Below are 16,534 nucleotides of genomic sequence, written 5' to 3'. Positions count from 1 at the left end.
ACAATATGTGCTTGCTTTCCTTTAGCTTCTTTCACTTACCACAGAGCTTTTCAAAAGTCCTTCTCACCATGAGTAGAATTCCACTGTATGGACCAACCTTGTCTTATCCCCACCCCAGCTGATGGGTACTTGGTCTTTTCTGGTTTGGGACTACTATGAGTGAAACTACTATGGATATTCTTGTACAAGTCTCATGTGGATATATATGTTTTCATTTCTCTTGATTGCTACTTAGGAATGGGATTTCTGGGTCATAACAGTTACAAATTATTTATGTATTCTAGTTTCAGATTGTCTAAAATGTATAACAGAATACTTTTGTCTGGGAAACTTCGATGTCAGAGACAAGCAAGAGATGTTTAACTGGTGTTTTAAGGGATGAAAGGTGTGCGTGGGTGGGCGACTGGATGGTGCTGTTGGCTTTGGGGAAGAAAAGGAAGAATGAAAGGTTCAAGGCGGCTTTTTAGGACTTCAGTGTCACCAAGAGGCTCCAGCAGAGGGCAGCAGAAACCATAGGACAGCTCAAGGGCCAGCGGCCAAAGACCATGGAGTTGCAGACTATCAGAGGCCAGAGGGACCTTGAAAGTCACCTGATCCAGCACCTTCAAGGAGCAGAGTGGGAGACTGAGGCCTGAAAAGGAAGAGGTGCAGGTGCTCTTCCCTTCCTTTGCCTGGCCCACTTGTTCTCATCCTTCCACACTCAGGCATGAAATGTTTAACACACACATGTCTCTCTCCCTAGGACTCTGAGTTCTTCAAGGACTGGGGCCAGGTCAAAATCATCTTTATGCTCCCAGGGCCTGGCACGAAGTAAGTGCTCAATAAAGCACCACCTTGTGCAATGCTCTTCCAGCTCCCTGCCCCCCCAGCTCTGCCTGCTGGGCCTAGCCCTACATATAGCTAAAAGGATGGACGTCCCCTGAGGCCTGCCAGGAAGGCAGATACAGGCTCGAGGTTCTCATTCATTCAGCTGTTCAATAAGCACCATTTTGTGTCTGCCTAGTACCCAGGACACAGAGGAAATGACATTGATGATGACCATGATGATGATAATAGCAACTACTAACTTTGGGGTGGGGGATGCTGGTGTGCCAGCCTCCTACTGATTTAACTTACCTCCTCCTCCTAACTTACTCCTACGGATTACCAGGTACTATTTTAAACCTTTATTTAATAACTTATTTTAGCAATAAATAAGAGTTTTCTGCCCTCAAAGAGCTCACATGTGAATTGGGGAAAGAGTCAATTATTCATTGAATAAAGATTTATTGAGCACCTACTACATGCAGACATTGGGGCTACAGCTATGAACAAAATATATAAGATTTTCTGCCTAAATATAGAAAGTGGAAAAAAAATGAAGCTAACGTTCTGTTAGTGGTAGTGGGGAAGGGATGGTAAAGACACTAAATCAGGAAAATCATGACACATTAGATGATTAAAAGAACTATCATTTTAAAATAGAGAAATAAAACAGGGAAGAGAATAGGGAGTGCTGGGGGTGCAATTCTTGGAAAGGTGGTTACGGAAGATGTCATTGAAAAGGTAACCTCCAGGTAAAGGAGATGATGGCAGGAGCCATGGAGATTTCTGGGGGAAGAGCAAGAAACAGCAAGTACAAATGCCCCAAGGCCAGAGTGTGTGCTGTATTCAGAGAACAGCAATAGTAGCTCTCTTTGAAGCATGGAGCCAAGTGAGTGATGGGGAGCATGGTGGCAGACATTGAAGACAGAAGTGTCATGGGGGTCGAATCCTTCAGGCCCTCCTAGGCTGTGGTAAGGCGATTCGATTTTGCTTTGCATGAGATGGAAGCCATTAGAGGATTTCAAGCAGAAGAGAGACATGATCCAACTCAGATTTTAAGAGAATGATTGCTGTTTTGAGAATAGGCTGTGGGGAGCAACAGTGGAAATGGGGAGACCAGTGAAGGGGCCGCAGCACTAATCCGGGTGAGCAGCCTGGTGGCTAGGCCAGTGGAGGTGCTGAGGAGTGGGTGTGGCACATCGCAAGGGCTCACAGAGGGCAGCTGGGATCAGAGTGGGGGTGCCTCTTTCCTCTGGAGTGGGAAGGAGGTTGTGAGGAGTCCTAGGCTCCTGGAAGGGGCTGGAGAGGGCTCCCTGAGGCTGCAGCTGAGGGTGAGCAGGAGGCTGGTCTCAACTCCTGCACACTCACCCCAGCAGGCCCAATGTTGGTGCACACCGTGCATGCCACTCCATGTCTCACCCACAGTCCTGCAGGGATGCTCTAGCCAGAACACGCAGACAGGGGGAGGGAGCGGCCTCTGTGCCCACACATGGCACTGGTGGGTGGCTGGCCTGGGTACGGGCTGCAAGGAGCAGTGAGGTTGTCTCAGGGGAGTCCCACAGGGATAGCACATTCTTGCCGCTCTCCTTTCCTCTCCACCAATGCCTGGCAATGGTGCTGATGGCAGCGGTGGACCCGGCCCACTCACAGTGGCCGTGCCCATCTGACCCCCTCCCTCACCCTCCTGGGTCTTAGTGTGTGTGTGTGTGTGTGTGTGTGTGTGTGTGTGTGTGTGTGTGTGGAGGGGGTGGTCCCTAAAATACAAGCCAGGACCCCCTAGCTGCCCACCTTCCAGCCTGGCCTCCCCCTCCATCTCAGGCTCTCAGGTCCCTGCCCCTGGGTGGTCCCTGGTCTGAATCCGCCCACAGGGTCGCAATCCGCACTCTCCTCTCCCCCTCCCAGCTCTGCCTTTGGCCTGCCCACCAGCCTGCCTGGCACTCCAACTCCCATCCCTCACCACCACCCCCCACTCTAGCTGTAATCACAGCTCAGCCCAGACCTCCCCCTCCTGTGAATAATTGGGGCTGATTTAGGGGCTATCAGGGGAGAGAGGGGGGGCTAATGGAGTTCGTGGGGGGCCGCCCTGGTGATGAGGGGAAGGTTGAGAGGCAATTAGCAGGGCTGACAGCCTCAGGAATCACCTAATGTGCCTGCCCACAGGAAGGGCTGGTGAGGGGTTTGTGGGGAGGGGGCGGCTTGGACTTGGATTTGAGGAGGGATCTGCCCCTCCCTCAGCGGGAGGTTGAAGGACACAGCAGGAGGGACCTCCAGAAAAAAAAAAAAAAACGAGGGCAAGGGGTAGGAGCAAGAGGGCTGGATATGGTGGGGGCACTGGGGAGGGAGGGAGGCTGATGGGATGAGGCAGAAGCTCCTGGTCCCCCATCGCCCCCAACACACACACAGCGCCCCAGCTGAATCCTATCCCTCGCTGGGGACCAGCTCCTGATTAATACCAACATTAGCCCTGAGCACTCACCCCTCCCGGCCTCCTTGTCATTAATTACCTCCTCTCCCAGCCCAGCAGAGGGGACGCCAGCTCCTCCAGGAGAAAGAGCCAGAGCTTCTGACCCCCTCTTGGCCAGAGAAACCTCCTCTACTCCTTCCTCACTGCTTCCAAAGAAAAAGGGAGGAAGAGAGGAAGAACAGAAGTGGAAGGAAGGAAGGAAGGGAGGGAGCGAGGGAGGGAGGGAAGAAAGAAGGGAGAGGGGAGGGAGTTGTGCCTTTCGCCTTTCGGTTCCCAGACCCTGCTGCTCTCCCCTCAGGGTCTTTCTACAGTCTGAGCTCCGTCCCCAACCCTGGAGACGGTCAGCCAGGAGCTGGAAACTTCTGGCTGGAAACACCCATAGGGGGACCTCCCTGGAGGGGTTGGACAGCCAGATCCCTGAACCCTGTCCCCAGCCTACATCCCTTCTGATTTCAGATTAGGAGCACGAATTTGCACAGACCCTTGGAGAGAGCTGAGTTTACACAGACCTTCTCACAAGGACTGCCACACACAAACACAAACCCAGATACACTGGGAACAGAATTACCCTGGGTAGGAAGGGGTGACACGCTCCACTGTAAGGTGCCCTTCACCATCACACATGAAATCACCTCGAGAACAACCCATTCAAAGGAGCACTAGACAGCTGCCTGGAGAGGGCAGGGAAGGTGTTTCAGAGCATCCAAGTGCTGGAGGAGCAGGCAGGAGGGTGGGGTTGGTGGGCCAGCCTGTGTACATGAGCCTGGGGGGAGGGAGTCCTTCCTCGCTTTTGGGCGGCCCTCGTGGACCTCTCTAACTCAATTGCAAAAGCTGTCCCTGTCTTTCTCTCTCTCTCTTCCTCCCTCTCTTACTTTCTCTGTCTTTTTTTCTGTCTTTCTGTGTGTGACACACACACACACACATACACACACACACACACACTCTCTCAACCTTAAAGTAAAGTGTAGTAAACTGAAATCAAGCCCATTCCAGTCTGCTCCTTGCCCAGGGCGCCAAGCCCTGACTCCCCTCGCAGCCCTGCCTCACTCCTGCCTCCCAGGCCACTGGCCTCCCAAACTGTGTCTCTGCCTATCTTCCTTTCAGCAGACATGGGTAGCCCAGTGCCCACTCCAGGATATGGGTAAAGGGCTTTGTGAGAGTTTTCTGAGCCCCTCCCAACACCCCCGTGAGCCCCGTTATAAGACCAAGTGAGCCTGGAGACCTGGCGATCGATATTCCTCAAAGATGAAGACGCTAATAACTTTATCCCCTCTTGTCCTCCAACTCTCGCCTACATTAGCTCTGACCACAGGCCCTAGGCAGCTGGGACCTGCCGTGGGCGGGCCTGGAGCTGAGTAACCCCTTCAGATCCAGGTGGGAAGCACGAGGGTAGACTGTAGGAAGGACTTCCTGGCACTCAGGAAAGGGAGGCCACAGGGATAAGGGATACAAAGCCTTGAAGGCATGTTTCCCCCTCCAGGTCCATACTCTTGGAGACCTGTCTCAGGGTCTATGAGGATTTGTGCCCTTGGAAGCACCTTTCAGGGGTACAAAGATCCCTGTCCAATCCCTGAGGGCTGCCCAGAGGCGGTGAGCTGAGAGAGAAATTCTCACTAGGGAAAATCAGGGAGTAGGAGAAGAGTAAACGAGGGACGCGGGGCAGGGGAGGCTGGAGGCTCTTCCTGCATCAGGGCCTTCTGGATCAGCGCAGGGACCTGGAGCCCACGGGGTGTCAGAGGGAGGGAGAAGGCTCTTCCTCACTTCACACTCTCTGCAGGCTGGCAAGTCCCCTGCAGCTAGAGGGAGTGGTTGGGATCAGGGAATAAGAGCTTCTCTTCTGCAAGCACTATCCCTTCAAAACATAAACCTGCCTCACCCCCACATACCAGGGCTAGGGCCTGGGCTGGCAGGATAGAGAGGAGGAGGAAGAATAAGGAGGGAAAGAGGGAGGGGGAGAGAGTGTTTTTACATAGCAGCTACTAAGGCCAGGCTCTACAGGGAGAGCTTTCCACATGGGACTTGTTTAAACCTCATAACAATCCTGTGAGGTTATTGCTATTATTATCCTCATTTTGCAGAGGAGGAGACTAAAGTACAGAAAGGTTGAGTAACTTGCCCAATGTCACACAGCTGGTAAGTGGCACAACCAGATTCCAGAGTCTAGAGGCTTAAGCACCGGGAAACATAGCCCTTTAAGAAGAGGAAGGGGGCCCAGTTCAGTGGGCGGTGGGCTCAAGAGCCTCTCATCCCGAAAGCTGGACTAGAAGCAGGGCTCATGGAAAGCGCATGGTCTCTGAGGCTCTGCTTCTGTGGCTCTTGGGTTCTGTCCTGTATCTCAGGCTCTCTGCCTTCTTCTCTGTTCCCTGCACATGCAGGGCTGAGTCTCTGCATGGATCTGGGTTGCCTCTCCTCTCTGCCCCTCTTTGCCCACCCCCCCCCCCGTGTGGGCTCCTCCTGCAGCTCTGGCCTGTCTTGTCTGTCTTTCCTGCCTCCAGATCTCCCTCCTTCCCACCACTCCAGAGCCACTGCTGCTCAAACTTTCCATCTTAGCACGGGAGTCCGTCAGCACTGGGGTGGGAGACAGAGAGAGACAGTCTGGGAGGGTACTGTTGCTTAGAGCAATGGGGCCACCTCACTCCCCAGCATCCCAGGGGTGCCTGAGTCGCCTGGCAGTCCAGTAAGCAGCAGGCTGAAAGTCTGGATTCCTGGGTCCTGGCTCCTACCAGAAGAATCTCCCTCCCCTACCCCTGTTGGGCAGCTCGTCCAACCCTGCTTCAGGAATTTGGCAAGACAGGCTCTCTCCAGCTCGTACTTAGAAAGGCCAGGGCCTCTGTCGTCTGGAATTCTCTCTAGGTTCTATCTTTGGCCTGGGGATGCCAGGGGCCACAGGCTGGGTCACTCTCCACCAAGGCTGTCCTAGCACTCTGCCTGTCCTTTTCCTGGAAACCTGGACAGATGCTCTGCTCTCCTGTCAGGAAGCCAGCCCCTGTGGGAGCAGGGCAGGAAGGAGGCAGAGGCTCCTTAGGAAGGCTGAGAGGGTTGAGGGTGGCTTGCACCCCTTTATTCTTTAGAGACCCCATCCCAGTGCTGGAAGCCCCTGGGAAGCCCCACTGGTCTCTGCACCACTGAGTCTTTCCTTCTAGAGTAAATGCGGAGGAGCTGGCAGAGGCTTGCTTAGACGGGAGAGTTCCAGCTTCTTTCTTCAGTGCTGGGTGTTCCTGAGGTGCCCACGACCCTTTCTGAGCCTCTGTCTTTCAACCAAGACAGCCCTCTCTGAAAAGGAAGGGGCTTGGGCCAGGTTGGGGGGAATCCAAATGTCCGATCTTTACAGCTTCAGGTTGTTGTCCTGGTCCCAGCCCCCCACGAGGTCCTTGGGGCCCCATTCCATCGATCCCCCAGCAGCTATCCATCTCAGCTGGTGCTCAGCCCCTGGGGTATGTCGGGGCGGGGGCAGCTAATGGACTTGGCACAGCCAGGAGGTAATTAACAGGGAGGGGGCAAGGGCCACAGCGGGGTGGAGGGGGGCACTGTTAATGACAGCGGAATCCAACAGCTATGAGTGATTGGGGAGGGGGCTCTGTGTCTGTGTATGTGTGTGCATGTGTGTGCATGTGTCTGTGTTTGCACATGTGTGTCTAGGCTGTGTGGGGGTAGGCCAGGTTCCCTGTTGATGTGCACATCTATGTGTCCATCGGTGAAGGGGAGGGAATGGGGTGCTTTCAGGGGAGGGAAATATGGGTGCAAGCCCCCTCCTCACCAATCAAGACAAAACCCAGGTCCAGATCACCTGAAGGGATTGGAGTGCCAGGCTCCAGCTCCCGCTCCCAGATCAGTGAAAGATATTCAGTGCCTTCTCCCACGCTCTCCCGGAATCTCCCTTCCCTGTCCAAACCTTATTCCCAGAATCCTTCACCTCACCTGCCCAGCTTTTCCAGCAATACCTCTGGTTATGGTTTAAGAGCCTCTGATGTCCCCACGTCTGAGGCCTGATCACCTTGAAAATGGTTCACACGCTCTGGCATCTCCCTCGTGCTAACTGACCTCCAAACCAACTCTTTAGTGATGTCCCAATCTTGCTCAATATGGCGAACCTCAGGTCCCCTCCTGTCTCTACCCACAGAGCCTCCAAGTCTGTGTGTCCCATCCTCTCCTAGCCCCTGCAGAGAGGCTCAAAGGGCACAGGTGAGGGGGTGAGTGAGGTAGAAAGCCCCCTGGGGAGTCCATGATGTCCTCCCAGACTTCCTCTGATTGAGCCACTGCCCCACCTGTGTCTGTTTGCAGCGCTGGTCTCACCCTCTCTCTCCATGTGTGTCCGGCTATGTCTGTGTGTCTGTCTCCATCTTTCTTTCTATCTGCATGTCTCGGTCTTTATATCTCCCTCCGCAGTCTCTCTCTCTGTCGCCATGTCTGTACGTCCTGTCCCTGTCTCTCTCTGCACTGTCTCTCCCTTTGCATCCGTCCCTGGGCTCACCTGTTGGATCTGATCCCCCAAGTCTGCATCCCTCACCATGTTCCCAAGCCCTTTCCTCCCTATGGCTCCACCTGCTTTAAGTGCCCTCCCTCATGGGAGTGATGCGGCACCAGCCCCACCCATACCCAGCAAAAGAGGAAGGCCTGTGAACTTGGCCTTTAGGGACCAACCACACATACACACACACACCCCAATCCCCACATCGATCAGCCTGCAGCCCTGGGTCAGCCCTCCATTAGCACTAACCAGCCTGGACAAGAGGCAGACACACCACAGGGCTAGGCCTAGGGGTGATAAGACACAGATTGAATCATGGGGGTGGGGGTGGGGTGGGACTGGCACCCAGGGACATGAGACAGCCATGCGATTAGCCCTGAGGAGCCATGGGAAGCTTGCATTATTGCAGGAACTGGACAGGTGATTGGAAGTGATAGGGCTGAGTGTGGCGGGGAAGCTGCTCCTCCCTGGCTCTGGGTGGAATGCAAGCCTTTGGGTTAGGGAAGATGGAGACAGGGCCCAGGTGCCCTGACATGATGAGGCCCAGTCTCGGTGCTGCTGACAGAGCCTCAGACCACTCAGTTAAGGCCAGTGGTGTTCCAAGGGACAGAGGAGAGGGGAGACCTCACCTACTCCCTTGGGCAGAATGGGACAGGGAGATGGCTTTGTCCTTGGGAAATAGCCTCTTTACACAGTACCTGGCCTCCAGATGCTAATCAAAGTACCTAGAGCTAAGAAGAGTAACAGAGGGGCAGTAACAAGGGGTCCTGCCTCCACCAATCCTTAGTCCAGCTCCCTCCCTGTTCCTGCCACACACACACACACACACACACACACACACGTTTCTCTCTCATCCGCTGCTGTGTGCTTGCTCTGTCCTGGACACACCAATACAAGGAAGACACCCCATCAATGCTCCCATCCTACCAGTACATCTAACTTCCACCCCTTCCACTGTAGCACCAGCCTTCCTGAACATGAACTACAAAGATCGACAGTTAGGCTCTCAAGGTCTAGGAAGTTTGACCAGAGGCTGCCTCACCAGCAGGTGAGCCGGGTGACCATGAGAATGGGATCCAAACTATAGTCAAAGGTGAGAGTGACAGGTCCATGGAGTAGGGGTAGGCAGCTGAGGGGAACCTGAGTGGGGGAAGATCCCAGAGAGCTGTCCCCCTACCTGAATCCCAATGCCTCCCTCCTGGAACGACGTCATCCCAATAATTGGCAAGAGACACAGCCAAGGGATAATAAATATAATTGCTATGACAGGACCTTGCCTAGAGAAGCAGGAACATCCTCTACTCCCAGCCCCCCACCTGTCCCCTCCCACATGCTGAGGGTGAGTTAGATATTTTGAGATCACCCTGGGGCTGCTGGGAGCTATGGGGGATGCTGAGGGCAGGCCCCAGTATTCCGGCTAACCACTCCCAGTCCCTGGGCCGGCCCCCTAGCCCAGGACATCCAGGTAGACAGGAGGTGCCTGGGCCAGGGCTTGCAGCCGGGCATGCACATCCTTGATGCTGTGGCGTTGCTGGGGCTCCCGCTGCCAGCAGCCCCGCATGATGGCGTAGACCTCTGGTGGGCAGGCACGTGGCCGCTCCAACTCACGTCCCTGCGTGATGCAGTCGATTGCCTGGGGCCACCAGAGAGACAGAGGAGAAAGCACACTAGGCTGGGGGCAAGAGAGTGAGGCCAGTCCCAGTGCCCTCACTGAGGCTCCCAAGGCAGCTCACACTACTCATCTGGGCTTCTTAGCTGCTAATAACCCGAAAGGACACAGTCAACCCCAAGATTCATTTCTGCTCTGACACTGAGAAGTGAGAAGGATTAAGGCTCGACTCTGGGAAGCTTGGGCTGGGGTAGGATTGCTTCCAGAAAACTGGGATGAGATCCTAAGAAGACTTGCCGGGTGGGTTGAGGAAGGGGAGGGGCTAAGGTATTTATCAATCTATAAGCTTAGTGTTGGGGGCTGAAAGGAGGAGGAGAAGGGCCCTCTGACTCTCAGCTCCAGCGAGAGAAAAGAAAATAGAGCAGAATTGCAGTTAAAGGCCTTGAAAAATAGCTGGCTTTCATTTCAAAGAAGAGGGCAATCCTTACTTCTCCCTTCTGTGGATACCACTCTGTGGCACTAGCTCTCCCAAAAAGAAACTGCAGCAAGAAAGATCAAAGTTAGACTCTAGGAAGAACTGCTAAAGCAGCCAAGGAATCCAAAGGAGAAAGGGAGTGATTGGAGAAGGGGCCTGGAGCCTCTTCTCCCCTTCTTCCCCCCTCCCTATTAGAGGACTTGGGTTATAGGCGGCACTAATTCCATTTCTTCTCTCAGTGCTTGAGAAAATTAAAATCTATAACCCTCTCCCCCACCCCACCAGCCTCCGGGGAGCAGACTGCATTAGGAGGAGAAATGGAAACTGACAGCTGTGAGCCAAGCAGGGGGTGGGGGCAGCTGCTCTGGGAGACAGAACACCTGGGGCCTGCTCTGGCTGTGGCCAGCTAGCAGGGCAGGGGGACGGGGTAGGACTGTCCTTCTGACAGTCCAACCTCCAGCCGTCCTGCTGCAGTGTTGGGCCTTCTTGTGCTGGGTTCCTCTTCCCATGCTGGTCCCTTCCACTCTGATAATGCCTGCTTAGGCCTATAAAATGCAGCTAGGGATGGGGGTCTGGGCTCCTTGTACAAAGCACTTTGAGGTTCCCCCAGGGGCCACCTGGGCCTGGGCTTAGGACAATAGGTGAAGGCAAGAATAAGGGAGGAAGAGAAGAACAGGGCCGGGGTGGAGGACACAGTGTGGGCACGGAGCTGGAAAGGGAGCCCCAACAGGCTGTGGCAGAGGGGCAGAAAGGGAACCGAGTTCCCTGAAAAAGGGACCTGAAGGGGCATGGGAGGGGGAGGCCAGCAAGGGGTGACCACAGGCCGGGGCTGACCTCCGTGTTGGAGAGCTGGTACCAGGGCTGCTTGCCATAGGTGAAGATCTCCCAGAGCACCACGCCGAAGCTCCACACATCGCTCTCGGTGGTGAACTTGCGGTACAGGATGCTCTCAGGTGGCATCCAGCGAATGGGCAGCATGGTGCGGCCTCCCACCTGCCGCGGGCGGGCGCTGCGTCAATTCCAGGGGCGCCTGGGACAGCCCATCAAGGCACAGCCTGCCCCAGCCCCATCATTAAAAATAAATACACAAGCTTGGTGGTTCACGCCTGTGATCCCAGCACTTTGGGAGGCCGAGGCAGGCAATCATGAGGTCAGGAGATCGAGACCATCCTGGCCAACATGGTGAAACCCCATCTCTACTAAAAATGCAAAAATTAGCTGGGCGTGATGGCACATGCCTGTAATCCCAGCTATTCGGGAGGCTGAAGCAGGAGAATCGCTTGAACCAGGGAGTCGGAGGTTGCAGTGAGCCGAGATCATGCCACTGCACTCCAGCCTGGCAACAGAGTGAGACTCCGTCTCAAAAAAATAAATTAAATAAACAAACAAACAAACAGTAGTGGCTCTCAGGTCTAAGAGGCAAAAACCGAAGGTGCTGTTTCAGTCTGGGATAGCGAAGGAGACAGAGCCCCCTCTAGGAGCCGAGGAGGTAGGTTGAAAACCAGAGCCAGTGAATCTCAGACCCGTGCAGCCATCCTAGCAAGGGCAGGCTCTCACTGGTCTTGGGATCCAGGGTGTCTACAGTTTGGATGCAGGGGAAGGCGTTGGGGACAAAGGACTCTTACACGGTAATAGTCGGTGCTGTAGATATCCCTGCTCATGCCGAAATCACCAATCTTGACCACCAGTCCCTGGCCCACCAGACAGTTGCGTGTGGCCAGGTCCCGGTGCACAAAATGCAGACCCGCCAGGTATACCATCCCCGCAGCAACCTGGCTAGCCACGGCCAGCAGCTGCCCCAGACCCAGGGGGCCTGGAGCCACATCCTCCCCACCAGCCAGCAGCTTGGCATCAGGCCCATGGGATCTGTGAACAAGAAAAGGAGAGGGGATAGGCTGGGAGGATAGAACTCCCAGGAGCCTGAGGAAGGCGATCCCCAGCAGCCGTGTGTGATGGGAGAGGAGACTGGGGGCCTGGAAGTGGAGGATTGAGAGAACAGTAGAGACAGCTGTCTAAAGGGGTGGGATGGAGGAGCAGAACAGGTGTGCCCACCTCCAGGGCTCCCACCAGAGACAGCCCATGGTTCCCACATCCATGCCTTCCTCTCTGGCAGCTCCTTGAACTCCAGATGCCCACTGGCCCCTACATCCCTTGCCATAGGCATGTCAGACTAGCCCTTGCCAATTGGAGCTCAGTGTCTTTCCCCAAGCCTGCCCCTGCCTCAGGGAAGGGACCCTTCCCACCCAGGCAGACCCTGAAACCAGGGAGTCCTTGATTGTCCTGTCTCTCTCCCCTCTGCTCTCAGTGTCCAGCCATTCCTACGGGGTCTTCCTTCCTTTTGAAGGTGTCCAGGATGCCCGCCTTCTCCCCAGAGTGAGCACTCGGGTCAGTCCTAGACACTCATCCGTATTCCCCAATGTTCCTTCTCCTGAACCTTTGCCTGAACTGATCACTTTGCCAAGAATGCCCTTTCCTACTAGCCAATCTCCTCCTCATTTGTTTAGTTGAGGCATTTGTTAAACATTTCCAATGTGCCAAGCACCAGGGCTACAGTGCAGAGTATGATGCAGATAAGCAGGTCATGGCAGTACAGTGTGAGGGGCACCTGGCAGGCACCACAGGTGGGAACGGAAAAAGCCAGGGAAAGCTTTCTAGAGGAAGGGACACCTAAACTGAGACTCAAGTCCTGAAACCATTTGAAGGGAGCTGAGGCAGGGAGGGGTAGAGTTTGTGTGTCTGTCTCCATCTTTCTATGGAGGGAGGGAGGCCCAGTGCCCCAGGCAGAGGGAAGTGGAAGTACAAAGGCCTGGAGGGGAGAAGGAACAGATGGTCCCTCCTAGGGGAAGTCTTCCAGACTCATCTCTGAGCATTAATGATTCCCTCCATTGATTCCCCCAGTGTTCCATCCGGCAGTTAGAGCCTTGTCTCCCACAGACTGGGCCCCAGATGCTGGTATCTCCCTAGCCTGTGTCCCCAAGACCAGCACTGAGCCTATGCCATATCTGGGAGCAAAGAGATAGGCTCCTCCCTGGCCTTCTTGGGCTCCTCTGTGCCAATCCCCCTCCACACTCAACCTTGGGTCTTGCCTCGCCTCCTGCTCCACACCCTGCATGGGCTCCCTCCTGGTCCACAGGATAAGCCCAAGACTCAGGGGTCTCTCCTAGCTGAGTCCTGCAGCCTGACTGCATGAATGACCCATCACTCCCAAGGGGATGTTTGGGGACCGGATCATGACCATCAACTGGACACCCACACAGCGCTTGCTCATCCAGAACCACAGCCCCCCACTGTGCCTCTTACTGGTGAGTAAAGTGAGGTCAGAGAGGAAAGCTACTTGGCAAAGAAGGCTCAGCTCATAAGTGGCAGCTGATTCCAAACCCCGGTCTTCTCCCTGCCTTGCAAACATTGCCCCATCCTCCTGGGGGTGATCTCATCAGAGAAGGACTAGACCGAGGGAACATGTGACCATCACATCGGGGGCTGAGAGTAGGGGCTCTGCCTAGGGTCACATCAGCCCTGGGCCATTCACTACCTGTGTGCCCTTGGGCAAGTCACTGAACCTCTCTAAGCCTTATCTGTGAAACAGGCACATTTCTCGAAGTTATTAAAATTATCAGCACAAATAGATAAATATATCAGAGTTGTTCTGTCTGAAGCCAAAGGAATGAATTTTTTGTAACTTGCTTCAAGTATAAACTGCAATATATGCTTGGAGGCCATAAAAAATAAATACATATTTATATTATTGTACAAGATATATATGCACCAGCACATAGAACCATAATAAGAATGAATTGTAGAGCCAGGTGCAGTGGTGTGCACCTGTAGTCCCAGCTACCGGGGAGGCTAAGACGGGAGAATTGCTTGAGCCCAGGAATTTGAGGCTGCCGTGAGCTATTATTGCAACACCACTGCACTCCAGCCTGGGCAACAGAGCAAGACCCCATCTCTAAAACAATAACAATAATAAATACATTTAAAAAGATAAAAAAGAATAAATTATAAAGTATATAACATAGCACCTGGAACATAGAAGGTGCCTGATAAATGTTCGTTACTGTTGTTGTTATTGTCGTTATCTAAACTGCTACCCTTACAGGCCTGGCCTCTGTGTGCCACACACAAGCACATACACCCTCTGCAAAGCCCACCCACCCCAAAGTTTTAGCTCATGGCCTTTGCCATCGCAACCTCCCTGACTACTGACACTTGTCCTTTGCAAGAGTCATCCCTACATTCACACATCTGCCTCCTCTACCATCTCAGAGCTCCTTGGGGATGGGAATGTGCCTTCCTGATCTTTCTTGGTGTCTCCCCTTGGTTTGAAAGACAAGCAAGGATGTCTATAGGGAAGGGATGATGGGGCCCAGAGCCAGGGGCCAGGGGCCAGTGCTGAGGCCAGGTGCTGGTACCGGAGGAAGCGGTTGAGGTCTCCATGCCGCATATACTCAAAGACCATGAGCAGGGGGCGGCCCTCAGTGCAGACGCCGAAGAAGCGCACAATGTGCTGGTGCTGCAGCATGGTGAGCAGCTCAGCCTCACGCTGGAAGTCCTGCCGAGCACTCTCGGACACCTCCTTCAGTGCCTGGATGGAAGGGACAGGGACAGGACTGAGTGGGGGCCCAGCCCTCACTGCTGTTCATCCAGGGCAGCCCGCCCACCCCAGTATCCAGCCTCTGCATCTCCCCCCACTCTGTCCTGATGTGATGGAGCTCCTGGGGGTGGGACCCAGGCCAGCAGTACCCCCTGGGCAGGGTCTCACCTTGACAGCCACCAGCATCTTGTCCTGCTCAGGCAGGAGGTTGTGGCACTCAGCAAGGAAGACCTTCCCAAAGGCGCCCTCCCCCAGCTCCCACTTGAGCACGATGTCCCGGCGCTTGATGTGGTGAACACCTGAGGGGGCTTGCAGGGTCAGACGGTAGCCCCAATCTTGGGAGGGCTGGGGTTGTAGTAGGGACTGTCTTGGCAGGGCTGTGTGCTGCACAAGGCTGCCCAGACAAGGGACTGCATGGGGGCTAAAATTCAACCTGCACCCCTTCACCAAGCCCCATGTCATAGTGTCGGGCCGCATCTGCCTAGAGAGGACATGGTGTGGGCTACTGTGACTCTGGGTGGGGGCTGCAGCTAAGAACCAGGCTAGACTCCGCCTGAGAAGAATATGACAGGGCCTATGGCTGGAATAGGGCTGGGGAAGGGTGGGAGAAAGGGAGGGATCGTTCAGGCCTAGGGGCTTCTACACACACACACACACATACACACACACACACACACACACACACCCCTGCCCTTGACCCAGCATAGCCCCTCACAGGCATCACTGAAGTATTGTGGGTTCTCGATGATGTGGCCTTGGAGCCCAGAGCCTTTGCCCTCAGTGGGGGACAGGGAGCTGCCACCCAATGTCATGAAATGCAGGGACATGGCCAGCCCGTCCTCTGGAGCCAGCACAGCCGGGCCTAGAGAAGAGACACAGCCGCATGGAGGGGTTTGCCCACACCTTGGCCCTGCCCACCCTTGCCTGCAGGATGCCTGGTCACCCCCACCTTGTCACTTGCAGGGGAGAGACTGAGGAGCTAGGGAGCGAGACAGCAGGCAGGGGGAAGGGGGCACCACCGCCTCTCCCTGTGCTGGCTCCTGTCCCACCCCTGGCCCCATGGGCACCAAAGAACTCCCCCTCCACCCCCACAGAGCCCAGACCTCCCAGACCCACTTAGTGCTTGACTACAATCCAGCCACCAATTAGCAGCTGCCGCCTCTGAAACTACCCCAGCACCAGCCCGACACACACTCACACTCACAAGCCTCATAGCCAGGCCTTCATTTATACCCCAAACACACTCACACGCCCTAGAACTCCCGTGTGCACAGCCCCCCAGAGACAGAGTCAGGAAGAGCCAGTAGGAAACAAAGGCAGGAGGACAGACAGACAGCCTTCTGCAGCCCCGACTCACGGTTGATCCCAAACTTGTTTCTCCGTCCGCATTTGTTAAGCATAAGGAGCAGCGTAGAAAGGAAGAGGCAGGCAAAGACGGCCAGGCCCACAGCCACCGAGACCTGGTGGGGGGCAGGGGTAGTTAGATCCAGGGGCTTCTCCTGTACTCTCAGAGCCTCCTGTAGCAAGCCATTTTTTCATCCTGCATGGGAGCCCAGAGCCAGGCCTCCAGACCTGCCTCATCCTCCCCTGGGGACCCCTGCAGTGGCTGTGCGGGTGGCCATCAGAGCTCAAGCCAGATGGTAGTGATCTCCCTGCTCTGACCAGAAATGACATGCAGATGAGCCTCTACCCAGCCTCCCGGTCCCAAAGTCTGCACAAGCTTCTACTTCCTATCTCACCCCAAAAGGTGTTTCGTCCTTTTTCTCCACCGGGTCTCCAGATGTGCTGTTAGTGTCTGTAGGGACACAGGGCAGGAAGGGTGAGGCTTGGCGCACCCTGTAGCCTCCAGTAACCCCCCAACCCTTGCCCCAGCTGGCCTCTCAGGGATCAGTTCAGCTGTACCCTCTGCCCCAGCCTCAGCTCCAGAGACCAGGCAGAACCTGCCCTCCATCTTGGGCTACTCACCCACTGGCGAGAAGGAGACTGCAGCAGGAGGGAGGAGAGAAAGCAGTCAGAGGGAGGAGGAAAGCAGTCAGTCCCCTGCCTACTCTGGGACTCATTCCTTCATGGGGCGATGGGGGATGGAGGTGGGCTGCTGGGCCTCAAGGGAGAAGATGCAT

At 55.0% G+C, this 16,534-nt stretch overlaps 1 protein-coding gene across 2 annotated transcripts in view; it reads right to left on the bottom strand.

Annotated features, from left to right (window-relative positions):
- Window positions 1-8,974: 8,974 nt before the first annotated feature.
- NTRK1 (neurotrophic receptor tyrosine kinase 1) overlaps window positions 8,975-16,534 on the bottom strand; it is a 39,813-nt gene continuing 32,253 nt past the window's right edge. The window contains exons 9-17 of one of the 2 annotated variants that reach the window (XM_063626940.1): window positions 16,380-16,397; window positions 16,154-16,209; window positions 15,772-15,874; window positions 15,130-15,276; window positions 14,583-14,713; window positions 14,233-14,405; window positions 11,446-11,686; window positions 10,655-10,813; window positions 8,975-9,369 (exon numbers count right to left, since the gene is read on the bottom strand). In XM_063626940.1, the coding sequence (XP_063483010.1) occupies window positions 9,184-9,369; window positions 10,655-10,813; window positions 11,446-11,686; window positions 14,233-14,405; window positions 14,583-14,713; window positions 15,130-15,276; window positions 15,772-15,874; window positions 16,154-16,209; window positions 16,380-16,397 (1,214 nt within the window). In that variant the 3' untranslated portion in view covers window positions 8,975-9,183. The remainder of the gene's footprint in view (window positions 9,370-10,654; window positions 10,814-11,445; window positions 11,687-14,232; window positions 14,406-14,582; window positions 14,714-15,129; window positions 15,277-15,771; window positions 15,875-16,153; window positions 16,210-16,379; window positions 16,398-16,534) is intronic. The other variant, XM_063626941.1, reaches the window with a different exon arrangement.

The sequence above is a fragment of the Symphalangus syndactylus genome, chromosome 12, assembly GCF_028878055.3.
Source record: "Symphalangus syndactylus isolate Jambi chromosome 12, NHGRI_mSymSyn1-v2.1_pri, whole genome shotgun sequence".
In the NCBI taxonomy this organism is placed as follows: domain Eukaryota; kingdom Metazoa; phylum Chordata; class Mammalia; order Primates; family Hylobatidae; genus Symphalangus; species Symphalangus syndactylus.
This window is presented reverse-complemented; position numbering and strand designations above follow the sequence as displayed.